The sequence below is a fragment of the Acomys minous genome, assembly GCF_964271855.1.
Source record: "Acomys minous genome assembly, chromosome: 2".
NCBI classification, from domain to species: domain Eukaryota; kingdom Metazoa; phylum Chordata; class Mammalia; order Rodentia; family Muridae; genus Acomys; species Acomys minous.
This window is the reverse complement of record NC_140484.1, coordinates 138,052,409-138,079,691: the sequence shown is the minus strand read 5'-3', so window position 1 is coordinate 138,079,691 and position 27,283 is coordinate 138,052,409. Positions and strand designations below refer to the sequence as shown.

At 46.8% G+C, this 27,283-nt stretch overlaps 1 protein-coding gene across 4 annotated transcripts in view; it reads right to left on the bottom strand.

Annotated features, from left to right (window-relative positions):
• Positions 1 to 27,283, bottom strand: part of PPFIBP2 (PPFIA binding protein 2) — a 145,931-nt gene that overhangs the window by 95,404 nt on the left and 23,244 nt on the right. For 3 of the 4 annotated variants that reach the window (XM_084773640.1, XM_084773638.1, XM_084773637.1), the window contains one exon: positions 9,377 to 9,473. In XM_084773640.1, coding sequence (XP_084629766.1) covers positions 9,377 to 9,473 — 97 coding nt within the window. Of the gene's footprint in view, positions 1 to 9,376; positions 9,477 to 27,283 lie in introns of those variants that run through there. The other variant, XM_084773641.1, reaches the window with a different exon arrangement.

The following is a 27,283-nucleotide window of genomic DNA, read 5'->3' as shown; positions in this document are numbered from 1 at the left end:
ATACCTGGAAATGTTCATTTTAAAAAGTAAACTCCATCATAATGAGTGAGTTAACCCAGAAGCAGAAAGACTCAAATGGTATATACTCACTTATATCTGTATACTAGCCCAAGGGGCATGTCCCATGAAAGCCTTCACTTACCAGGAAACTGGGACAGAGGGGAGGACATCCTATTGGGACTCTAGATGAGAGAAGCATGGGAGAATAGCAAAGTAGAAGGATCCAGAGGATCCTAGAAACCTACAAGTAGAACATTATGATAGACAGATTTGGGCACAGGGGTCCCGCTCAAACTAAGGCACCAGCCAAAGACAATACAGGCGGTAAACTTTAAACCCCTACCCAGATCTAGCAAATGGTCAGAACAGTCTCCACACTTAAGTGGAGAGTGGGATATGACTTTCTCACATACTCTGGTGCCTCACATTTAACCACGTCCCCTGGAGGGGGAGACCTGATGGCACTCAGAGGAAGGACAGCAGGTTACCGAGAAGAGACTTGATACCTTATGAGCATATACAGGGGGAAGTAATCCCCCTCAGGAACAATCATAGGGGAGGGGAATAAGGGGAAAATAGGAAGGAGGGAAGAATGGGAGGATACAAGGGATGGGATAACCACTGAGATGTAACAAGAATAAGTTAATAATAAAATTTTTTTAATTAATATAAATAAAAAATAAAAAGTAAACTCCAAGCGTACTCTAGATATAGCAATTTTATTTAATTTGCTCAATTTAATGATCAAATCATTGTTGAGGATAAGACAAAAGGAGAAACACAAATTTTTGTTAGTAGTGGTTAATATCAGCTTACTTGCTAGGAGCCTACCTTCTATGGAGTGAAGTCTGCAGCCAGAGGCCAAGTTCACTTTGCTGTGTGTTTGGGCTGGAATGCATGGCGGACACTGTTTATGATCCTAATCATAGCTTCAGGCTAAGCCAACGTCTCAGGTCAGTTACACAGCAGAGCAAATGTCTTCATCTCCGTTTGTATGGAGTACTCACCCCACCTGACCCCGTGTCTAGTTCCTGGTGCCTGTCAATGTGTCTGTCACCTCACACGGATCAAGGCCTCTATGGGCGTAACTGAGGTAACCCAGGCGGTGCTTAGAGTTGTGATCAGCCATTCCTTGGTCTATAGAAGGAGAAACAGGCCGCGCATTTTGGAATGCCACAGAACTCTGATAATCATTTTGCCGGAAAACTCACCAAATTATATAGAGGAAAAACTTCTAAGATACCTATAAGTACAAAAGTGCATGCACACATACACAACACTTCCACAGCCATGGACCTGAAGGGGAGCTTTGGAGCTCAGAACCTCTGTGGTAAAAGCAACTGAGCAGTGTTTGGCCTATAAGTCACTGCCAAATCCTCCATGAGCTATAGTCTGAGCTTTTTGGTTTTACAACTTTTATTTGTAACTTTAATTATATGTATGTAGGTACAACTGTGAGTTTGTGCATGTGAGTGCAGTGCCTGCAGAGGCCAGAAGAGGGCAGTAGATCCCTAGGAAGCTGCTAGTTTACCCTGGTTCTGGGAACTGAAGTCAAGTCCACTGTGAGAGCAGTGCACTCTCACCTGCTGAGCCATCACTTTACCCCCCTAAGGTCTGAGCTTCAACGGGGCCACTTGAGGGAAGGGGAGCTACCTTTAGGCCTGAGCAAAGGTGAGGATGAATGGAAGGTCTCTGTATAAAGCCAGGACACAGAAGTAAATAATCTCAGCCAATCAATCTTAAAACCATAGTTTTAACACTTGGGTTTGGAATTGGAATAAGAACACACAAACAAGTCAGGATTTATGTAAAATACCCATAATTTGAGGGGCCAAAGCCCAGCACCTAAGGGCTAAGGCAGTACTCCAGTTGTAGAGTGCCTGCCCAGCACGCAGGAGGCCCTGGCTTCAATCCCTAGCACCACACACAAACAAATGAGTAAAAGTCCACCATCTTCTATGAGTCCTTGAGGATTTCTGAAATCCACCTGACAAAAATAATCACCAGGGACAGAGAAAATGCAAATTAACTATGCTCATAAGTTGGTGTAACTAAAAATAGGGGTCGCTGCACGTAACAAGCAGAAAAACGTGCACGCCCACGTGTGCACATGGAATATTAGTGAACGGTAGTGATGGTTTATCTAGGCGATCCATCACCCCACGAGTAAGTGCAACCAACGCAAGGTAAAAATCAATTTTAAATATATGATGTTTCTTTTTTAACGTGAAATTCTGAAGAAATAATACATCTATAAAAGTAGGAAAATAAACAGATATCAAAAAAATTGAATACAGATCAAAATAGATAGGTGTGCAGTGTAGAGATCTCAGTATGTACGTATGTAACTATTCACAGAATAACATATACAACTAAGCACACACATTCATGGCAACTGATTGATAAACCCAAAAGTAGCTAATCTAAATAGTAACAAAAAGACTATCTCTAGTGAGCCTGACCCTAATACAAAGGCGGCACAGGTAGTATTAAGAATAAACACAGGAGGCCGGGCATGGTGGTGCTCACCTTTAATCCCAGCACTCGGGAGGCAGAGGTGGATCACTGTGAGTTCGAAGCCAGCTTAGCCTACAGAGTGAGTCTGTGGGAAGGACAGTAAGCTTTGTAAAAGCAGTGTTGGTGGGCTTTGCCCTTGGACACACCACGGATACTCCCTGAGATTAACCTTGAGATAGACTGGGTGGAGCCATCCTGGGCCTAGAATTCAGGAAGCAGACAAGGGGACTCCACCTGGACTATTGTGTTTCTAATCGGCCCTCAATGGGAGAGGGAGACCGCCCCTTGCACGTGACAGACAGGCAGGCGGAGAGGAGAGAGGAGCAGCAGGCTGAGCACAAGTGCATCAGAAAAAGGGTCAGCGCACAGGCGGGACCAGCGCACGGACCAGAGACACCTAGGGACCCATCCCGTGGACCGGATACTGAAAGGTTCACTCTTGTTTCCCTTTAACTTTTTTTCCCTCTTGTGTAAGCTAGTTGGGTTGTATAATAAAGTTTAATTGTTAAGAAACAGAGCCAACAGTGAGTCCAACAGCATGGCTACAGAGAGTGACCCTGTCTCAGGGGGAAAAAAAAAAAAAGAATAAACCCAGGGCCTGGGGAGACGGCTCAGTGAGTGAAGTGCTTCCTACACAAGCCTGAGGACCTGAGTCCCAGCCTCAGCACACACGCACAAGCTACATTTGGGATCAGGCGCCAGTGTTTACAGCACAGGAAGTCAGAGACAGGAGGCGCCCTGGGGCTGCCTGGCCAGCCAGCGTAGCCAAATCAGCACATTCAAAGCCTCAGGAAAGGACTTCATCCCATAAAACAAGGTGGCCTAAGGACATGGCTCAATTGCTGAAGAGCTGGCCATGCAAGGATGGGGACCAGAGTTTAGATCCCCAGCACCAGAAAAAACCAGACATGGTGGTCACACCTGCCTTCCCAGGATTTGGAGGAGACCAAAAGGACCAAGAGGCTTGTCCCTGCTACTGCAGTCAATTGGGGAGCCAGAGTTAGTGAGAGACCCTGTCTCAAAAATTAAGTTCAAGAGCAATAGAGGACACTGATGTCTATTCTGTTCTCTATATAAATGTGACTCTGCACATATCCATATATATACATGCTGAAAAGGACCCAAGATTAACTTCTGACCTACACTTACAGGGACACATGTGTATATACACTTGTACATGTACGTGCACTTGTACCTGAGTGCATGAACACACACACAAATGATTTTTAAAATTTTGGAGTATGTATGCATATATGTATGTATTTATTTTACTTAGAGACAATATCCTCCTATGTCTGGCCTCAAAGTCATTACAATCCTCTTGCCTCAGCCTCTTGCATGCTAAGGTTAGACATGTGATGCATATACCCAGCTTGCAAATTTCTTCTGAACGGAAGAGCTGTTACAGGGCTCTCAACCTAAACTCTGAACGGGAATCAGGCAGCAGAAGGGGTGTTCTGTTACTGCTGACTGGCTTCGCTGATGTTCCTCAGAGGAACGGCTAAGACCAACTAACAAGTACTGGGACGACAGCCATATCCTCAGCCACGAACCCCATGGCTGATATTCAAGGGCCAAAGGAACCATGTCAGTCTTGACCAGAACTTTCCCACTCCCATGAAATCTTTGTTTCTCCCTTCACTCATAGCCAGACACTAATCAGGGCTGGCGGGAGGCCCAGAAGATGGGTAACCACTTCCTTAGCTGTCCCAAAACAGTCGTGGCCCCCTCTATCAGTAAGTACAGCTTAGAGATAACTGCCTGAGTGACCTTCTGCCAAAGCAGAGAGGGATAAGTGGCCCTCTGTGTCCTGACCATGAGGCTCTGGTCCTATGCCAGGAGGGGCTTGACAGAGGAGCACTGACCCTGTGTGTCCACACAGCAAAGGCCTATGTAAGCTCAGCATCCACGTCGGTGCCCCTCCATCCACGGGGATGTAATTAGGCAACACATGGCTGCACTTCCACTGCCAACAACACAATTCGATTACAGTATTATCTGCAGATGGAGTCATGGGGACTATAGAGAAGGAAGACTGGACGGAAGGTTAACATCCTGCTGCAAGCTCCAACAATGGTCTCTGTATTAGAAACAAGTCATTACTGACACTGGTCCAAGGGTCTTTAACCATCGCCTGCTCTCGACTTTCTCCCACAGATATCTGGGATTTCAATCTATAGGGATTTCATACCTATGCTGTACCCATTCAGATTGCAAGAAATTGTGTTTATAAGATTAACAGTTCTGCATTTCTTTTTGCACTTACAAAAACCAATTTCTATCTTGCAAGCCCCCCACTCCCACCCCAGCCACTGATCTCCTTGCGAGCAATATCATCACACTGAGGCTCTGCACGGGGTGGGGCGCACCTGCCAGCAGGACAGACTTGTCCAGTAGGACAGTCCTATTGTCCTCATCACGTATAACAACAACAATGATCAGTATTCCTTCCATTAATTGAAAAGTATGTTTGCCTTTTAATAGTGAAAGTAACATTAATAATTAATATCAATAAAGCAGAGCTGTTGTAGACCAGCTGAGTACTTACCAAGTACCAGGCCACTAAAGTACCTAATCATCAGTAATTTGGTCCTCACAATAATGAGACAGACAACAGCGATGCCGCTATTTCAATTACATGGAACCTTGAGCTGTGGAAGGGCTATGCAGCTGTCAAAGACACCATGGAGGAAGCAACTGGCTAAAATGGACCGCTTAACTCCACAGACCACAGTCACAATTACACAAGTTCTAAGCTCACAGTCCCAGCCTTCTTGAAAGTGAGGCTGGTATTAGAAATCTTGAGGAAAAGTGTTCTGAAGATAGGCATTCGGTAATTGTCATTCTCTTCACTAAGAATGCCCAGAGGCACATGCCCTCCAGGCAGTAATAAACTCATGCTGAATTGTGTCAAATGCTGGTGTGGGCTAACTGCAACTAAGAGACTACTCATAGGGTTTAAGCAACTACTAAGTCTTCAAAACTAATGATGTGATAGTCTTAAAATACAAACTTATCCAAGCTGGAAGATGGCGGCTCACGCCTTTAATCCCAGCACTAGGGAAGCAGAGGTAGGCCTACCTCTGAGTTCAAGGCCAGCCTGGTTCCGGGACAGCCAAGGTCCCTTGTAAGAAATCTTGTCTTGAAAAAACAAAAACAAACAGACAAACAAGCATACTCATGCAAAGGTCCAAGTAGAGAAACTAAAATGAAAGTCAGTTTGATGATGAAGAGAAGACACACACAGTATCTGCCTCCTAACCAGTGAAAGGATTACTCAGTCACGAAGGCAAATAAAATACGGACATGACAGGCATTTACTAAACAGCTACTGTGTGCTGCAGACTGGTGGAGAGATGCAGTGGTACAGCCTCTGTCTTCGCGGAATTGGCACTCCGGTGCAATAAAAAGGGCGATATGAACCTAACAGGTGACGAATGTGCTATAAAGACATACCGACCGTGCAGGAGAGATGGCTCAGTCCACACGCAGTGTGCTTGCTCCCCCTACCTCCTGATTTCCCATACAGGCATCCCTACAGCAACAGAGCCTCTGATGCAGTCCTCTCTGCCGCTGACGTTACTTACCTGCCCTCTGGAGGCCTTGCCTGGGCTCAGGATCTCCAGGTGAGAATCTGGGACAGGTGTGGAGGGAAGGGGCTTAGGTACAGCCTGTATAGAACCTAGGAGACTCGTTTCCCCACTTTCCAGGACAAAGCGCCCCCTTCTTTATCCTGTTCCATGGTCCTCTATCCTGGAAGGGCATCTGGACAGGCTCGCTGGTTTCTGTCTGGAAGAGCGGTGAGAGTTTTGCAGGTGGGCAGGGAGGAGTGACTGTACAGACGACTTGGTTCCGATCCCAGCTGTACCAGTTGTGTTTGTTATCTGAGCATCAGTTTCCTTGTGTTTAAGTGGGACTAAGAACAGCTTCCACCTGAGGTGGGGGCTGCGTTAAGCACTTACACCAGTTCTTGACATAGAGTAAATACTGTAAGATAAACACTAACACTTTGTCAAGACAAGGGCTTACTATGTAACTCAGGCTGACCTGAAACGTAATGATCCTCCTGCCTCAGCTTCCAAAGTGGTGCAAGGCTACAGTCAGCTCTCACTCTGGACGCTCCATCCCCACCTGGGTTTTATGGTGTCTTCTGTAAGGTGTGCACATTCATCCCTGGACATCACAGGCTCTGTTAGACTGACATATAGTCCTCATTGGTCTCTGTGTTCCTGGCTGCCCCCTTACAGACTGTCTCACCCGCAGAGCATCAGAGCACACCAGAGAACACAACTGACGTCACATCCTCCCTCCCATGCCATCAGGATAACGGCTGAAGCTCTCCCCATACAGCCATGCCATAATATGATTTGTCTCTTCTTCATCTGGGGCTGTGTCCCTTTTCCTTCCCCTGGCTTAATCAATTTTTAGCTATGTACACAGACTCTCTCCAGCCCTTGGAGCTTTCTGTCACCTCTCCTGGGAAGCTTTTCTCCAAATCCCCTCATATTTCCAATAAAATGTCACCAGATCAAAAGGCCTCCCCTGGCCTTATTTCATGCAGAATTCCCTATCATTCGGTCCTCTTGACTTGTTTATATACTTTTGAGTGTGTGTGTATGTCTGTGTGTCTCTGTGTTGTGTATGTTGTGTATATATGTACGTGTGTGTGCTGTGTGTATATGTATGTATACATGTGTGTTGTGTGTTATGTATGCATGTGTTGTATGTGTGCATGTATGTATGCATATGTATGTATACGTCTGTTATGTACTTTTTATGTATGCATGTGTGTATGTATGCATGTGTTATGTATGTATATATGTGCGCATCTTTGCACGTATGCGTTTATGTATATAGATGTATGTATGTTTATATATGTGTGTGTATGTGTGTGTGTGTGCACGCGCACATGTGCACGTGTGTCCAAAGGACAATCTTTTTATCATTCCTTTGATGCTGCACATCTGGTGTTTGAGACAGGTCTCTACTTGGCCTGGAACTCACTGATTAAGCGAGAATGACTGTTAATGAAGCCAGGGATGCTCCTACCTCTGCTTCCCGGATGCTGGAGTTAACAAGCAGGGACCACCTCACCTGGCTATTCTACATGGTTCTGGGACTGAACTCCAGTCTGCACTTTACTTAGGAGGCAGCTGATTCATCCTTCAAAGAGTCGACACTGTCAAGACATCAGCTCTTGTTCTTTTGAGCAGAGATGGGGACTGAATGCTGGACCTTGCACAAGCCAGACAAGTGTTCTGCTGCTCAACTGCATCCCTAGCTCCTACGCAATGATTCAACAGAATTCCAGCCATAATCCCAGTAAGTTGTCCTCTGTGTTTGGACAAACTGATTCTGAAGGGGAGAGAGAGAGACGTGAGGTAGGAAGGGAGCATGAGCTCAAGGCCCAGGGTAGCCAACACAATGTAATGAACAAAGCGCTGGCTTTAAGGCTTACCAAAGAGCCTCAGTAAGAAGCATGACACTGGCAAAAGAACCAAACAGAGACCTCAAAAATAGTCCTATGTAATTCCTGGTAATAATCTTTGACAAAGGAACAAAAGGAATATAGTGAGAAACAGTCATCATCTCATTCCTCCCTCACAACCGTCCGTGAGTCCTGGCAGGGGCTCAGTCCTCAGGCCAGGGCTCAGATGTGCTGACCTGTCAGCCACAGCCTGACCCTGTGGCTTTTATCTCAGTACACGTGAGGACAGCTAGATCAGGCGTTGGAAGTACACTGCTAGGAAATCCGCCCTCCTGATGGTGTCTTCTCACTAAGTTATCACAAAACCGAACTGAGAACAGGATGTCTGCAACCATGGAGACTTAGAAAAGCAGACAGTGGTCACAGCCTTTCAAGGACACCCCCTGCTCGTGGAGAGACAGAGAGCCTGCCAGATGACAGCTCGGCTGAGTTACAGCGGAACCTGTAACATGAGGCAGCTGTGGGAGACACACAGCCTCCCTCACCCGAGGCTCCGACTCCCAGAACCCTCCGTGACTCAGATGTATTTCTGCAATGGGAAGAAGCAAACAACAGGAAGGGAGACGTATCAGATGTACTGAGCACGTCCTACGGTCGAGCCCCCCTCAGCCTTCCTCCTGTGACAGTGAGGAGCAAAGCCATGAAGCGCCATACTCTGTCTGCAAAAAAGGGGCACTGAAGTGGGTCTGGTAAGGACAGAAGAAAGAAAACCCGGGATCCTCTGGTAAGGTTTGCAGTAACAGCTTTGTTACACCGAGGATGGCTTCCTGATTGCTCCCATCAAGGAACCCATCACCCAGGACGGCACAATGGTCATCTTCCCCAAGCATCCACAATTAGACCGTAACCTTCCCAAAGTCCCTCCTGACTAACGCAAATATTAAAACCAAACACTCATGGTGAACTTAAAAAATAAATAAATAAATAAACGATAGGAGGAAAAAAAAACAACGCTGTAATCATGGTGTGAATCAGAGTTGCCTGCCCACTCCTGAGCACACTAGGTGACAGCTAGGGAAACGAGCAGGCGCTGATTAGGAACAAAGTCGGCTCAATTTCAAGAGTCAGATCCACGGTAATAAGCCATGATGCGCTCTGAAAATTTTACAACAGAATCAATCTCATAGCACCCAAACTGCCTCACGGCCAGCATCCAAACTGTGGCAGTGCCGTGCAGAGGCACTGGTACATCCACCCAGCTCAACAGAGACGCCGAGGTTATTACACCAGTACAGCAGAGTTCCATAAAGGGGGTGGGGGTGTACATAAAACTACTACGTAAATGGTAGTCTCACAAAGGGCTTTTCCGTATGCCAGTAAAAGGTCCCGAGACGGGGTTATGGGCCACTGGTCCTAAGAACCCGAGCTCACCTGCAATGATGCCGTCCATCTGCTCCAGCGCAGCTTCCAGCATGTGACTAGCATCAGAAGTCATGGCTCCTTTTATCTGCTTAGTCTCCTCCTGCTGCTACTGAAAATGCAAACACAGAACAAAGGAGAAATTACAGAAGTTAGGCACTATAATACATGCAAGACCATAAAAGTGTTTTAGATCCACCAGCATATATTTTCCAATGTTTAAAAAAGTAGCTTTGCTGAAGTATAACTGGTAAACAACTGCATACATTTAATGTGTGCTGTCTGTTGAGTTTGGACATATCCAAAAACCTCTTGACACCATGACCAAAATAATGGTAGTAAGTATAGCAACTTTGTAAGTTTGATTCATTTATTTTGGGGCCAAGTGCAGTTACCATGAGTGAGATAGCTACTTTTTCCACAAATGCTTAAACTGAACCTCTGACATATTCTCTGGTGCCCATGATTTGATCACTGCCCATTGGCAGGATGGCCTTGTGGGCACACAGAGGAAGGGGATGTAGGCTATCCTGATGAGACCTGATAGGCTGTGGCCAGACAGTGGGGTAGTAGCCCACCCCGCAACCCCCAGCAGAGGTCTAGGGGAGGGGAATAGGGCAGAAGAGGGAGGGAGGGTAGTAATGGGAAGGTAAGAGTGAGGGGATAACAATTAGGATGTAATGTGGATAAGTTATAATAAATATAAATACTTTTAAAAGAATTCAGGCCAGGAGCTTGGCAGTGGCGGCGCACGCCTTTAAGCAGCACTCAGGAGGCAGAGGCAGGCGGATCTCTGAGTTGGAGGCCAGCCTGGTCTATGTAGTAAGTTCCAGGACAGGCAGGGCTATACAGAGAATCCCTGTATCAAAAAAAAACCAAAGGGGAGGGGGCAAAGAATCCAGGCCAGGGGCCAATGAGATGGCTCAGCAGTTGAGAGCATCGGTTGCTCTTCCACAGGTCCTGGGTTGGTCCCAGCACCCCCACGGCAGGCAGCTCACCACTCTCTGTAACTCTAGTTCCAGAAAATCCAATGCCCCCTTTTTGGCCTCTGCAAGCACAGACATACGTGCAGATAAAATATGCATACACATAAAATAAAAATAAAATCTTTTAAAATTCCTGGCCAGGGCTAGCAAGGTAGCTTAGCAGGGAAAATGACTGCTGTGCAGTCCCGATAACCTTAGTCCAGTCCTCACCACCGTGTAGAAGGGGAAGGAGAGAACAGAGGCAAAAGTTGGCCTCTGACCTCCACACACGTGCTGTGGCGCACACACAAAGAGAACAACAACAGTGGTGAACATGATGATGGGGGCAGGGGGATCCCTGCATCTCCACAGCCTTGCCCTCCTCGTAAGAATATTTTGCCACGAATCTTGTGCATTCAAGTTTTATAACAAGGAGCCACCAGTTCAGAACAAATAGCCAAAAGGCTAAGAACGTAACATTTATATAACTCCTGATTGTGTCATGGTTCTTCTTGCTATAGGTAACCTATTGTATATATGTGCAATAGTATAAATGTATATGTAAAAAAAATTTAATTAAAATTTTTAATTTAATTTAGAAAAAAAGAGCTACCTGTTGACACAGAATCTCCGATGGCAGCAAGGTAGTCGTTAGACCTCTCAGTGCTGACAGTCAAGGCTCCAGAAGCTCTAACAACCACTGAGGAAGGCCCTGCTGTCTCCTTGTCACATGTGCCCCTTACACACAGTCCTTCCTTTGGATGTATGTGATCCTGGATGAAATGCTGCAGCTGTCACTTTCCTTTCTCCAAATGACCAGTGAGCCCCACCTAGGAGGGTCACATTTACAAAGACGGGGACGGCTATCCCAAGGACACTGCCTCTGACCATCTTACCTGTTTACCCAATGGCAATCTAGGCTAAGTCCCATCCTCTCCAGGCTCAAGAACAAACACCTCCCAGGATGCACAGCCCAGCCCTCCCTAATGCTCAATCTCTACTCAGGGCCCATAGCTAATGATGACAGACATCCTCCCCTCAGTCCCATCCTCTAATCCCAGGGCAATTACTTCCATCTCTAGACAATTTTACCTCTTAGGAAGGCACTGAGGCTAAGCTGCCCTGCTTGCTGCCTCCTCTCATGTCTCCTGCTTCTCACCTCCCTGGATGACAGAGAAGGTCTTACAACAGCATTTGTCATCCTAAAAAGATACTGAGCTCATGTCTGTAAACCAGGAGCAGGAGTCATTGTTTATTTGCTCATTCAGCAAAGCCTACGCGTGTGCCTAATGTGCATCAGTACTCTGAATGACCCAGGCATGATTCCCACGCCCGGGCATGAAAAAATAGTTATGAGGGGGCTCCACTTGCTTCCCCTGTGATGCGGAATCCCTGGAGGAAATTAGGCACCACAAGGAGTCATTCAGGAGACGAAATAGTTAAGGAATATAAGACAACAAAGAACTAGGCTGAGTCCGGGCCCGGATCTACCATTTACTATTTACTGTGTGTTACCTGAGCCTTGGTTTCCTCAACTGCAAAATGAGGACAACAGCATCTAACTCACAAGATTGGTGTCCAGACCAGAGGGTCAGTAAAATCATACTGAGCGCTCCTTGCATACGATAAGGTCTGGATTTGCTGTTCTGCTTTTAAAGTGGGGGAAACCTCTAGACATACATTTGCCAGACCAGTTCCCAAGGTGAGATTTGAAGCGAAAATGCAGCGGGGGAAGGGAGAAAGAACCCAGCTACACTCAGAGGCTGGCTCCTCTGCAGGAGCGCATGACAAAGTAAGGAGGTCATTTTGTACACGGACAGGGTAGCAGAATTCCACAGCGGCAAGCGCCAAGGAAGGTTTAGAAGCCAAGGGCACTGGGCTAGGGGTAGGAGTGGGATAGGAGCGTGGGGCAGTTGGGGGTGGGTGGGCTCTGTCTAGAGTCAAGAACCACTGCACAGCTACCTGAAGGGAACAAGAACAGTCACTCACAGAGGGGACCAGGGGACCTGACTAGTACTTCAAGATCCTCATAGGGGCCATACACTTTGAAACAAGGGCCAGAGCTCCCAAGAGGAGGGAAAGTGGTCTAGGCTGGCCCCAGAGTGTGGCATTATTGGAATCTGAAAGGGAAGCAAGTTTGGGTGAAGGGAAAGCAGCAGAAGCACGGCTTGTCCAGCCGTGGGGACCCTGAGGTCTGACACACTTCCCCCCAAACCATTGCACTGTTCCCCGAAAAGGAAAAGGGTTGCAGTCCTTCCCGTGACCCGTGACAACAGTGCCACTGCTCTTCCCATAGCATTGGCCTCCCATCTGCTCCCCAAACTCTCTAAGACTGTGCCCTCCCAGCTAGTTGCCACCTGCCATCCTCTCTGCTCCTGAGTTCGCTCCTGGGCTTTCCGCAAAGCTGGTTTACTTGCATCCTTAGGTCTCAGAGAGGCCTTCTCTGGACATCACCTCTTAGGTATGTGGGTCCTGAGCATCTTATCCATATGTTCACTCCCTGCTACCTTCCCAGTGAAACGAGGGACTCCGTCGGCCCTTCCTACCCCTGTTGTCTCAGGGCCCTGCAGGGTGCCTGACGTAAGCAGTTTGTAAGGAAATTCTTGTGAGAAAATAATGAGTCCAGGTAGCCGTCATCCTCTGAACTCTGCTGTGCTTGGCACTGGGGATGTATTTTGATAGCTTCTCCCATGGACCAGATAGTCTGCTGGAAAAGACAGAAAGGCAAGCAAATACTTATGGCATACCATGAGGCATACCGATAGAGGCAGCCTCACTCAGTCTTGACAGAAGAGTAAGAGCTTTCTCAGAAGGGAAGAAAGAGAACGGTCTTGCAGGCAGAGGGGGCGTGCATGAGGCAGGGAGGCAGGTAAGGGCAGGACACAGTTGGCTAGAGTCAGAATGACTGAGAGTATATAGGAGCAGCCAGCCATTGTCAATGAATCAGAGCCTTTTATTGACTCCATAAGCAGTCAATAAGAAGAGCCTGAGAACCTTTATTTCACGGCTCTGAACATACATGGGACATACAAATGGTCTCAGATGGAAATGGAGTGCAGATTTTTAAGGAAAAAAGTCTCATATTTTAGCAGGCAGGCAGGTTCCCCTGATGAGTTGCAGTTGGCCTATACTGAGGCCTGGGACCAGGGTGAAAATTGACGGGGTCAGCTCCATGGGCTCATGATATGTACCCCTGCAACAGAGAGGCATTCAAAGAACAACCTGGACTGTCTGCCCAGTGACGAGTTCGAACTTGGCAAAGAGCATGATGGGTGGACCCTGGGAGCCCGCAGAAAGAGGAGGATGAGTCAAAGGTGTATCCTTGCCACAACCCAGGAACTGCAGCAGTGACACCGGGGAAGCTGCTCTGGGCAGAGCTGATGAGCTCACTTCTAGGAGGTTAACAGCAGGACACGTGAGTAATGCTAGGCTGCTGCCAGCTCTGTCACAGTGCTACTGTGAGACATCACGGTGTCAGGTGTACAAGGGACAGCATGCCACAGGAGCCTCCTCCCAACTGTGTGAACACAGACAATCATACTCAACCAAGGAAGCCAGGAGGTCTCCGGCCACTTTTCCACTTCCTAAGATAGATGCTGTGTTAGCCAAAATACACAATGGAGCAGCCTTTGCTTCCTTTGCTTCAAGAATCTTAGGTTTAAAAAAAAAAAAAGAAGACAAAAGCTTTACTTTTCTTTTCACACTTAGGACATTAAATGTATATGGTTTTCCCACACCAAATGTTTAATTTTCTGTGAACTGCAAAGGGTATTCTAATTCAATTCAATTTTAACACTATATAGCAGGAATTTGTCTCAGAACTCACAAGTTGAAGGCTCAGTCCCACAGGCTGGCCCCACACCAGATGCCACTGAAAAGTTCAGCCCTCTGCACTGACTAGTCCATAACCCCTTCCTCAGATTTGATCATCTCCTAGACTGCTCATAAAACAGACTCGGGCTGGAGACTTGGCTCAGTGGTTAAGAGCACTGTCTGCTCTTCCAAAGGACCCGGGTTCAATTCCCAGCACCCACATGGCAGCTCACAACTGTCTGTAACTCCAAGATCTGACACCCTCACACCAACACACATAAGTTAAAATTAAATAAAAATATTTTTTAAAGCTTAGACTCATATTTTGCAAAGGGTTAAGTGTAGGGTTAAGAGTTGGAAACCATGGGGCTGGAAAGATGGCTCAGCAGTTAAGAGTGCTTACTGCTCTCACAGAGGACCTAGGTTCAGTAACTCTAGTTACAGGAGATCCAATCAATGCCTTATCTAACTTGCATACACATGGTGGGTACACATCCATACACACACACACACACACACTTAAAGTTAGTTCTAACCCTCCAGTCTCCTGGTTGTCCTGGAAGTCATACTATCTCAGCATAGATTGCTGGAGGTTTATTATAAATAACAAAAAGCTCTTTTGTATATTTCTCTTGTTGTTTTAAAAGAAAATCCCAACTGTTCCATTTTACCAATGAAGACTCAGGAGCCAAATGCTGGGGTGAAAACCTGCAAGCTCAGAAAGGCAGAGAAAGCACCCAGCTGACTTCCCTACTTGGCTCACATCCTGATGGAAAAGGACCAAAGGGCTCACTAGCCACATGACAGCCCAGGAGGAAAGGCCAAAAACACCCCAAGGCTTCCCTGCTTGGATCTATGACATCCTAGCCACAGGTTTTGTTTTAGTGTACAGCACCAGGCTTGAACTCCCTCTTGTAGAGCAGGCCTTAGCTCCAATTGGAAGGCTGTTGGTCTTACCCGTAACAGCTGAGCCACTGTCGCACAAACAGGCACATCCTACCTGGCATGTTGGTGTTTTCACATGCAGGGTCCACAGGCCAGCAGGAATGTTGGTGACAGTGCTCCACCAGCGGCCTGCAAGGCCCCCTCTAACAATACAAAGCTAGCTGCAAGAGTGGACATTTCTTAGTGCGCTCCCAGCTTAATGTCTCCATGTCCCGTAGGCAAAGCATGCACACGCAGTGTCTTCAGCAATAGAGGCTTACCATCTAGTTCTGACATACCAGCAGCAGCAGCAGCAGCAGGATTAGCTTTTATGATTTGTGGGGCCTGGTGGGGGGGGGGGCGGGGGGGGGGCATGACCTACAACCCACAGTAAAGTAGCCCACTCCTGGCACTGGGTTTTTATTCGGTATCCTTACAGCCTCTAGGGGTGCCCCTTCCCAACCTAGTAAGGTGCCTTTTGGATTTTAACTCTTTAGCTGCTGTTTATAACAACCTGTTTTTTCCTTTTGATTAACCCAGCCCAGGTAGGATTACAAGACAGGTGGACGCACCAGTGTACCTGGCTGTCTCTTCAACAGCTTTCCAACCCTGCAAGGCGAGCACCATGTCTATACAACAAAACCTTCTGCAGCGCATGGGCGGGACAAGGCAACATCTGAACCACCACTTAACAAAGATGACCTTGCCGAAGCACTCTGAAAGTCTGTTCTCCTCTGTTCTGAGCAAGTGTCAGCTGATCCCAGAAGTCCACAACTAAGAAGATACGCAGGTCAAACATAAGGTCTAAGACAGCATGGGAAGGTGCCATCCATTGCTTCCTCCACAGATCAAGGTTGGGTACACAGCATGGATAGGGGGCGCTAGCTTAATTAGCTCCTGTAATCCTCAGCCATCCTCTCTGAGCCATTACGTTTCCGTATCCAGGAGCTTTTCCACGGAGCCTCCCTACATTTCTCTCTACATACGCAATAAACTCAATGGGCCTGATTTACTGTGCTCCAATCTGTGGCCCAGAGTCAAAGGGAACCATGGTCTTGTCTCCCGGCAGCGCCTGCTTGTTTCTTGGGTCAGACAGGCCTGTGTTGGCACTAACAGCCATTTCCTCCCCAATTACCATACCTAGCTGCTGGAGGAATTCCCAACTGGTAAAACCGTCTCCACCTCTAGCATAACCTTTCCTGGAGGGAAACGTGCCCTCCTTAGTCTAGGGGGACAATTGCCCAGCCCTGGGACAGGTTGGTTGGCTTCACCTGTACTGTTCATACAAGTATATCTTTTCTATTAACTGCTCCCCAGGCTTTAAAGCTTTCCAGAAGCTCCTTAGCACACAGTTTGGCTTTCTATCAATTTTGGTCTTAGGAATCTGACTAGATCCTGCCACATCTGTCTTTGAGGAACCCAAACAGACCTCTTCCTCGGTTTTACCTTTTGGGTTTGTTTAAATTTTTTTAATTCATTTTACATCCCAATCGTAGCCTCCTCCCTCCTTTCCTCCCTGTTCTATCCTCCCTCTCTCTTCCCTCAAACCCCCTTCCCTTACTCTTCAGAAAAGGAGAGCCCCCTTCAACCCCCCCAACACCTTTGTTCATCTCCTCTGCTTACTCTTTTATATCACATGCTGGTCTAAGTTACTGAGATCTGCCAAAGCCTTTCCTACTTTATAAAGATCCTGCCCCACCAAAGAGCTCAGCGAAGCCACCAGAGCTCCACACCAGCCTCACTGGACCCATCTGTTAACTCCTCTGTAAACACAATTCTATTTGACTGAGTGAACTGGGCTTCAAACACTCGAGACACTGATAACCAAGTGCTCCTAATGACTCTGACAAGCCCCTCCCTTGGGAACCAGTTTCCCTCCGACTTTCTCAGGTCACGCAGCCTCTGCCTCAGGGAGGGAAGGGTACTTGTGTTACTCAGTTTTTCTGCCTCCATACCAGTTAGACTGTTCCCATCCACTCTCATGTCCCACAGTCTCAATGACAGGCTCTTTCATTACTTGTTTAAAAGTCTCCTCAGATTCCAGCAGTTCCAGTGCTGAGTGTTCCTGGTCACCCTAGTTTCCTGACTACTGTTAAGATCCATCCTTATGTTGGATCTCATATTTTCCCTCTTGTCCTGTAAAAAGTCAGACCCTCGGCGTATTTCCTGCTGCTTTTACCATGTTCTCCTCTTCCTCACTCTCTGAATCTTCCTTTGCGTTCCAAATTCTTGGACCCCAGGAAGGGCTTTTGAGCATCTACTCTCTTTTCCTTCCAGTCCCCCAAGCCCTAAGAAGTGGCAAGCCTACACCTCCATCTCATCTTGAAGTTGATCTAATTTACTTGCCAAATCACAGGCTAACCCAGAGGATGCTGGCTCATCTCCCTTTCTCATTGCAATTCCTCCTTTATACAAACAACTTCCTGACTTAATATCTGCCCCAGGTGCATTTCTAACTACATACAATAGAGGCCAAGTGACCTCCGCCTCTGCTTGCCATCGCTCTTGACTCTTGTGCACTAGCCTCAGAGGCTGAAGGAGTTCCTCTGGCCCTCAGCTGTTCTCAGGGCACCTCCATAGTCATGGAGAGGATCACACTCAGCAGGTAGGCATGCCACCTCACATTACCTAGGTGAAGACTGACACCCAGGGTTCACCCCACAGACACGCCCAGTCCGGATGACTCAGCCTTAGTTGCATGACTCACTGCCATAGCAAGGACCATGGCACTGCTATCATGGCACACAGGCACGCTGACACGTAACATACAGAAAAGGACAACTCCACTGGAATTTCCTCCACAGATGCTCCCCCATCAGGCTTCTCAGCCTCAGATGCAAGCTTTGTTACCCATATCCAGGATGATGCACTCACTCCTCCCCAACTCATCTTTGGTTCTGTTGGGTCTCTGTTCAGGCACCAATTATACTGTGTGACAAAACTTTTCATGGGGAGATGCAACACACACATCTACCGACTCCTGATTGTGAACCCACAACAGACCGAAGAACAGATACTACCATTGTCCAACTTAATGAAGCAATGACTTTTATTGGGGTTACTTACTCAAAGACAGCTGTATCATCAAGGCCCACCACAGCATGGGTGACAACTCACAAAAGCTGGGAGCCTGGAGCACACTGCTGAGCCTGCAGGCAGCTCAACAGGTCCTTTCCAAAGGATTCTGGTATAAACCTCTTCTAGGCAGCTCAATTGGTTTCTGCTGCTTCTAGGCAGCTGGTTTCTTCTTAGCAACTTTCCTCCTCTCAGTCTTCTTGGCAGCTCAGCCTGAAAGTCTTACTGGCAGTTGGGCCCCCTGAGGGTCTTCTTTGCATCTGGGCTCTACTTACTCTGGCAGGAAGGGGCCTAGAGAATCTGGTCAGTTTCAGGGACCTCCTGGGGTTATTTTGAGCTTTTTTATTTTCCTGCTTAAGGAGCTTCCTACAGCATAGAATGTTTATGTCTAGGAAGAAAACTATTAAGACAGCAGGAGGCAACTTTTCCCTCAGCAGTGAGGTTCATTGCAGATGTATGGCTAATGTACAGAAAGCTCCAGAAGCAACGTGCTAGGGGTATCCAGAGAGAATTAAAGTGAGCAGCGCATCTCAATGAGACACCAACTGATAGAGGCCAGGAACAACTGACAGAGACTAGGAAAGAGACAGCCAGAATGCAAGTCCAAAGAGGAAGTTGGGTGCCCTGTAAGCAGATAGTGTGAAGTGCTCACTTTCCCTACCCATGGGAAAAGGCTTGTTGGTTTTTATACTGTGGAAGAACAGCTTAACCATTCTCTAACAGCAACGTACGGGATACAGCGCAGACAATGGGGATCAACAACGTGGAGAGAAAGGAGTCCGGAAGCACACTGCTCTCAATATGCCCAACGCAGTGACCCTAGTTATAATGGACACAGTTAAACCATACCATCAACACTTAGCACAGCCCTGCCCTTGGCACAGATGAGCAGACGTGCTTCTGACACCAAGAAACAGGTCCATCCTTGACCATAAAGATAAGGCAAGGTGCTCTGTTCAGGAAACGGTGTGGTCCACATATCATCTGCCTTTCCTTGTGCTCATAGGTCTCTATGGATGACATCTGTCTTTCTCTGTGAGTATGACTAAACCTGCAGCTCCTGCTAAGGCAAGACCTTACTTTCCTCTTTCCTACTAGATGAGAAGAAATTGACCCTTGTGCCTATGAAAGAGGCCAGTGAGGAAAGAATGATGATGTTCTAGAATAGCAACCTGTGATGATGACACCATGATCTCATGAGCTGCACAACACGAGACAACTGGACACCCTGAAGGTGAACAGGGTGTAGAACAAATCGGGAACAGGGCTGGAGCTCCCTGGAACCCCTGCTCCTCAAGCCTGGGAACAGCTGAACCCAGCAACCATTCATGGTAGGCAAAGATCTACACAAGCCCTTACCCCAGGGCCACACAACTTCCATGATGTGTTGCCTCATCCCATACCCCGTCTCTCCCCAGATAGCCCAGAAATGATAAAGGAGTTCCACCATACATATCACAAGAATTTGAAATCATCTTCCTGTAACACACAGGCCTCCCATAAACTACAGCTTCTCGTAAATGGTTACTATAAGAAATGGATTCTGCTCTCTCTGAGCTTGAGAGTCCACTTCTATAAAGGCCAAACGAGCCATCTCTTTGGGAAAGGAAGAACAAGGAGCCGTTTAAGTGTGGAGGAGGAAAAGAAGAGGACAGAAGGAAATTCCTGGCAGTGTCTAAAACCTCAACCACATCTGTGAAGCTCCTCAGATAGGCTGTGCAGCGGGACAGACTTCCGTTGACACCTAAGGCCCGGGACAGGCAAGATAGCTCAGTAGGTAAAGAGTTTGCTGCATGAGGATGAGGAGCTGAGCTCTGATCCCCACTGCCTTCCAGAAAAGAAAACCTGGGTACAGTGGTGCAGGCTTGTAATTCCAGAGACATATAAGGGGAGACAAGAGGATCCAGAGAGCTCACTGGTCAGCCAGTCCAGCAACCAGTGAACTCCCAAGTTCAGTGAGAGACTCTCTCGAAAAATAGCAAAGGCAGAGTGTAGTGGTACACACTTTTAATCTCAGCACTCAAGAGGCAGAGGTCAAGTGGATCTCTGTGAGTTCAAGGCCAGCCTGGTCTACATAGTGAGTTCCAGTTCAGCCAGGGCTACATAGTGAGAGACTCTATTTAAAATTTAAAAAGAAACACTGGGCATGGTGGCACACGCCTTTAATCCCAACACTCAGGAGGCAGAGGCAGGCAGATGGATGTGAGTTTGAGTCTAGCCTGGTCTACAAAGCGAGTCTAGGACAGCCAAGGCTACATAGAGAGAAACCCTGTCTCAAAGCAAAAAAAAAAAAAAAAAAAAAAAAAAAAAAAAAAAAAAAGTTTAAAAAGAAAAAAACCAATAAATAATTAAAGTGGAAATTGACAGAGGAAGATATCTTACATATACCTCTAGTCTTCAGATGGACTCACAAGTATATAGACCTATACACACACACACACACACACACACACACACACAGAGGCAGAGAGACAGAAAGATAGAGACAGACACAGAAACAGACCTGAGCTCTTTCACATTTTGGCTGTGGGTTTTTATACAACTGATTTAACTTCTCCAAGGCTCCACTGTGTCATCTTCAAATTCATATAAAATGAATCTTACTGTTGGGGCAAAGTAAACAAGGCCAACCTCAAGTAAACGTAGGCATCTGAACCTAAACATCTAATCTAGCTGCCCACTAAAACAACACAAGAATTTACTTTGGGAAACATAAGTCACGAGGACACAGAGCATGTGACAGGGATCACAGAGGGGATGCCAGGGTTCCAGCTGTGCACCAAGCATGAGAAGCAGGCAGCCCCTCAGCTCTGGGAGAGGTTTCTGCAGTAACCTGAAGCTGAGAATGCCACAGTCATCACAGTGAAATCCCACATACCAATCCCACTGAAACTACACTGGGGACATGGGTGGACGGAAGTGCTGGTGGGGGTTACAGGGTAGAGCTGGAAGCACAGCAGAACCCTCATCCTTGGGGTTTCCACAGAACCTACAGATCACGAGGCTGATGACAAACAAGTAAAGGAGAGAAGTAGCAGAACATGTGACATTTTAGACATGAAAATGAAAACTATTAAAACATTTTCAGTGCCTGCATCTAAGGAAGAACAGTAGGAGTGTGCAGATCTGAGTGTCTGCTTTAACAAGTTATATACTATTATTTGGCTCTTTAGCTTGTGTGACTGTATCATAATAATACAAATTTAAACAATCGGGGTGGGGGGGGGGAGATGGATGTCAGGAAGTGCATGCCATACAAGTATGGGGGACCTGAATTCCGACTCCTCAAACCCACATAAAGAGAAAACCCAAGAGTGGTGGTGCGTGAGGTGTATGGGGGCAGGGCGCTAGCTCCCCAGACTCCCTGGCTAGCCAGCTTAGACCAATGAATGAACTGCAGGCCAATGAGAGGTCCTGTCTCAAATTTAAATGGATGGAACCTGAGGGAACAACACCCTACACTGTCCTCTGGCCTCCACATATACACACATGTACACCCATACACACACACACACACACACAAACACACACACACACACACACACACACACACAAGGCTGGGGTATAGCTTAACAGTACGACACTTGCCGAGCATGCCCATGGCCCTGGGTTTGAGCTTCAGGACTGAAAGTAAATATTTGCCTAGGCACAGCAGTGAACATCTTTCATCATAGCACTTGGGAAGCAGAGGCAGGTGGATCTCTGAGTTGGAGACCAGTCTGATTTACACTGAGTTCCAGGGCAGTAAGAACCATATAGTGACACCGGTTTCAAGAAAATAAATAAATAACACCAAGAAAGACGTGTAGTATGGCTGGCACAGGACCAAGATTTAAGTGATGTGAGCCCCAGTTCTTCTTTATACTCTCTTCCTTTGTTGGGTAGGAACTTGTTAGCTACTGGGATCAGAATTTATCCTACTTTATGGCATTTCCTCCTCACACACCAGTTAGGACTTATTCCCCCTCTGTTAGATGAGAAAACAAACAAAGTAAATGACCTAAGAATAAACGTTCTTCCTTCCTCCCCATTCCGGAGACAGGACCCACTCAGGGGTTTTGAGCACACAGGGACAAGATAGGACTTAGTTAAAGGATTTACTGGGGCTGCTGCTCAGAAAATACACAGCCAGCGGGAAACAGCTGTGACCACGGGAAAGCTGAACAAGAAGAAAAGGTAGTGTAGGCAGTGATGGCTGTAGGAGATGCCTGAAGTCCTGACCAAAGTCAGAGTTCACGAAGCCAGCTAAATTTCCTGACAGACTACACTCAGGCCTGAGAGAAAAGCTGAGTTTGCCTATGAGGTTCCGACCCCGAGTCTCTGGGAGAACAAAAATAGCAAAGTGCCACCCAACCAGGACACCTGGACTTCTGGGAAGGTGTGCTAAGAGGCCACCTGGAACTCTGAGTCATGTGTTCAGAGAAGTCTTGACAGCAGTTTGAGAGTTATCAACACAAAGTTGTTTAAAGCTATCAAATGAAATGGCTCATGAACTGGTACAGAGTAAAGGAAGGGAGTGCCTGGGACGCCCCAGAGCATTCCTACACAGAGAGAAGAAAACGCAGCCAGGGAGATTCCAGACGAGATGCAGGAGGAGAGTGTTATCAGGGGGGCACATAGGAGACGGAACAGAATAACCAGGTGCGCCCATGCTACGGTGGAAAGCTAGGCAACAGCATCTCTCCAGGCTCCGGCCAGCAGTGAGCTCATCTGCTCCCACAGCCTCAGCTGGCCCTCTATTACCTCACCCAGAGGATTACAAAATCTGCCCAACTGGTGGCTTCCCTCCCGGCAGCCCTTACACTGAAGATGCACCCACCTCAGGCATCCTCAGACTTTGATGTTTATCAGAATTGCTTGGATAGCTCACTGAGCTAGCAGAGCCCCAGCTTCTCTGGCATAGATGAGGATCTAGATTCTGCTGAGAATTTCTTAGGAGCTCAGCGGCACACACAGGACGGAATCTGTGGCTTTTTACCACGTGGACTCAAGCCTTGGCAGCCTTCTGCCCCATCCCAACTGAGTGCCTTGTTACTATTGGTGCAGTCCTGAATGTCTGACAGTCTCACTGGCCTGTCTTTCTTTCCTGCTTTTATGCCGTGGCAACATCTTCCCTGTTGAGCTCCAACCTTCCTCTTCAGCCAACAGTTCCAAGAAACTGAGCTCTATCTTGTCCACCGAAATGTGATGTATCTCTCCTAATCTCCTTAATCCTGAAGAAAAGACATGATAGTGGCTGTATACCTTGCCTCTTCCCCTCCATCCTGATCACGTGCCTGGACCTGGAGCGCCCACTCGGCAATCCATGGAGAAGTGTTTATAGATTTACTCATTAAAACAAACCAATTCACTCATAGTCAGTGTGACAGGTGTAGGAGCTGGTGCCCTCCTGCTCACACCTAACACCCACCTCCCTCCCTCTATCTTCACACTGGGTGGCCCCAACAAATCACACTCTTAATGCTCCTCCTCCCTACCCCCCCATCCCCACCCCCACCCCCATTTCAGAGATGCCTGTGCCGTTACCAAGTCAGACACCTGGAGCCTTCCCTGAGTTTTCCCTTCTCTCTAAATCTGGTGGGTCACCAGGTCTGGGAAAGTCTCCTTCCTTGCCCATCCCCAAGCCTTGCCCTCACTGTCATGCCAGTACCTCCAGTAGTGGCACTGCCATGTAACTTGCCTATTTTAAAATGCTTTTGCTGTGTATGAAACAAAAAGACAAAGGCATGACATCGGGAATTGTCACCCAAAAGGAAAGGGGCACGCTCACACCCATAGCGTGGTGGAGAAAGTAGGCAGACAACATTATATTAGTTATAGTGACCACAGCAACACTGGCAGCTGAGGCTACAAAACAGCTGGTATATTCAAGGTGAGTACAAAAATCCTATTGCTCCAAATCACTTGTGCCTTTCAGAAAAGGACATAGAGTCCATAGGCCAAGAAGTCAGCAGTGCCCACCTCCTCTGGCTCTGTAGGAATCAGGAGATAAGACTAACCCACTGTCTTCTCAGCCAAGGCCAAAGGAGAGGGACATTTTCAACAGAAGACTGGCAACTGAATTTTGTAATGCGTATGCTGTGATGTGTGCTGACATCTTCTCAGATAGAGTATAAAACATAAACAAAAAACAAAACAAAACAAAACAAAAAAAAAACAAAACCATCTCAAGAAGCTATTCTCTAAAATCAAACCTATCCCTTCCACGTCTCACAGACTTGAGAGTGTCCTGAAGACAAGATCTCTCATCCCTCTACCTGCCAACTAGACTTACAAATTCTAAGCGATAAGCCATTTAAAAATCTATAGATAATTCTAGTCTAATTTTGTGTTTTAATTTGCTATCTCTTGTGTTTCCTTTAGTGTAAACCTTCCTAACACTGAGAAGCTTTAATACACTTCTTTCATGTTACAGTGCCCCCAACCAAAAAATCATTTCGTTGCTACTTCATAACTGTAATTTTGCTACTGTTATGAATCATAGTGTAAATAAGGGATATGCAGGTGTCTGATATGTGACCCCTATAAAAGGGTCATTCCATCCCCAAATGTGTCATGACCCACAGGTTAAGAACTGCTGCTTTAGACACAATGTAGTCACATATATATTCTCAGTGACAATGTTACAATTTTATACTATTTTCCTTCTAATCTATGCCACAACTAAATCCCTTTTTTCCTCTCTCTACCTCCCCCTCTATGTCTGTCTGTCTGTGTGTAGGGAGGTGATGTGTGGTTGGGGGTTGTAGGTGTGTATGCCTGATGTTTGCACATGTATATGCAAGTAGAGCCACCAACACACGAGCCCATCCAAAGGCCCAAGGAAGGATGTTGGATGCCTTCCACTTTCACTTCCCACCTTAGTTTTTTGAGACATGATCTCTCCCTGAACCTGAAATTTGTCATTTTGGGGGCTATTCCATCTGGCCACTGAGCTCCTAGGACCCCTGCCCACCAGTTCTATGGGGCAGTTACATCCGGAGTGGCCATGCCCAGCTTCAACAGAACTGGTGCAGTGGACCTTATCTCGGGTCCTCTTGTTTTCACAGAGAGCATTCTTACCCACTAAGCCTTTCCCTGACCCCATATTCCTCTTTTAAATTGTTCCTGTATGTTTTGACACAGTCTAAGAATACAATCATCAATATGTTGGGTTTTCTTTTTTTTCTTTTTTTTTTTTTTTCCCCTTCATGGCTCTCCAACACCTTGTTAAAGAAATGTTATTCTATTTTTAGTGATAATACTAAAATTAGGCATAACACTCTACTAAATGCTTTATGGTTTTGCAGTTTGATGCATCAGATAACAGCATCTTTTCGTCTACATTTACAACAAATAATGCTTCTTACATCTACAAGCTCCAACCCTTTCTATGTCCCTGTCTTGACCAGAGAACACTGCAGAAAGTAAGGCTTCCACCATCAGATTAAGGGAACAAAGCCTTAGGAAGGAGATTGAGGCAGAACAGAAAGGCAGGAAAACTTAATGGAACACAGAAGGGTTAAAAAAAGGCTGGAATCAGTTTGGTCAGAGAGCTCAGCAAACTGATAAAAGCTGAAACTGCCTGCAGAGACAGTGTATCTTCCTGAAGACATCCCAAACAAAGCTGTTAAAAGCTGCAGACTGTGCTTACACAGGGCCTCATGTTTAACTGTGCTGGCATTCCTCTCTCCTCCCAGAATAAACAATGCACCCAGTAGAAACCACCTCAAATTCTTATCCACCAAAGAAAATCTCTCAGAAAAATAAGTAAATCAGATTCTATATTTGTTTACTTGGTTTTTAAACTTTGCTTAATCTATAAGCCTTGTTGTATAGCACATACTCTAAACCAGATAACTCAGAAGGCCACAGAATCATAGAGAAAACCAGTTTAAAGACACTTGAGAGCCAGGACCCGTGACTTAGGGGTACACACTAGCCTCTTCTTACGCATTTCTCTTGCTCTCTAAATTGTTATGTGTGAGTCTAAAGCACGTGCTATCTCTCACCTCTGTGGCAGAAACTCAGTAATTCTGCTTCACCCTGGCTCATCCTGTGGTCTAATCAAGGGTCTGCTTGTATATAAGTGGGAGACCCTAATGGGCAGGGGAGCTCTCCCCAGGCCACTGGCAGCAGCGCTGGGCTGCGCCTCCCCACTGAGGGTGACTGTCCCTTCTTTCACTCTCAGCTGGCAGGTCACATGCTCTGGGAACATTTCCTTCCTTCTCCCATCCCTCTACCCTCCTGAGCTATCTGACCTTGGATCTCAGCTCATGTGACTGAGGAAATGAACAGACCACATGGATGCCTGCAGAAGGTAGCCTGAGGTTAACAATAAAAAAAAAAAAAAATCCAGGGCTGGAGAGATGGCTCAGTGGTTAAGAGCATCGCCTGCTCTTCCAAAAGTCCTGCGTTCAATTCCCAGCAACCACATGGTGACTCACAACCATCTGTAATGTGATCTGGCGCCCTCTTCTGCAAGTACATGCAAGCAGAGTACTGTATACATAATAATAAATACATAAATCTTTTTTTTAAAAATCCATTTATGAGCCTGTGAAACAAGTTACCAAGATGATGAGACAGGCAAAGGACACGGATTCCCATGCCTAAAGGGAGAAATGGAACAAAGAAAAGGGGCCACAGAACTGCCACAGAGAGGCTCCCAAGAGTGGCAGGCCAAGATACCCCTGCCTTCTGCCTGAGTCTGGGGCCCTGAGGCCATGTCAGGATCTGGCAAGCCCAGAGGTCACATGTTCTATAGGGTAAAAGCCTGACTGAAGAAAGCAGCATAGTCTACTTGGCCTGAGACAATCCCCCAGAGCTACAACCTCTGTGTCATAAACCTAGGACAGGGCCACAGGCACCAGGACCCCTGAAGAGAACACAGCAAAGCATTCTCTGTGACAGAGGAGTCAAGGCAGCACAGAAGCAGGAAACCTGGAGAGTTGTCCCCAGAGATGCCAGAGCCCTTCGGTGGACATCTGGGTCTAGTAAGAGTGAAGAGGGGACAACACCACCTCATGTAGTCTAAGAAAAACTGAGTAGGAGAAAATAAAAGAATGGCACTCTAAGTAAATAAAGAAGCTTGCTCCACTTGGTGCTCCAAATCACATCTTCAGTAACTCCTAGCAAACACTAGGGCTTTGCAGCATCAGAA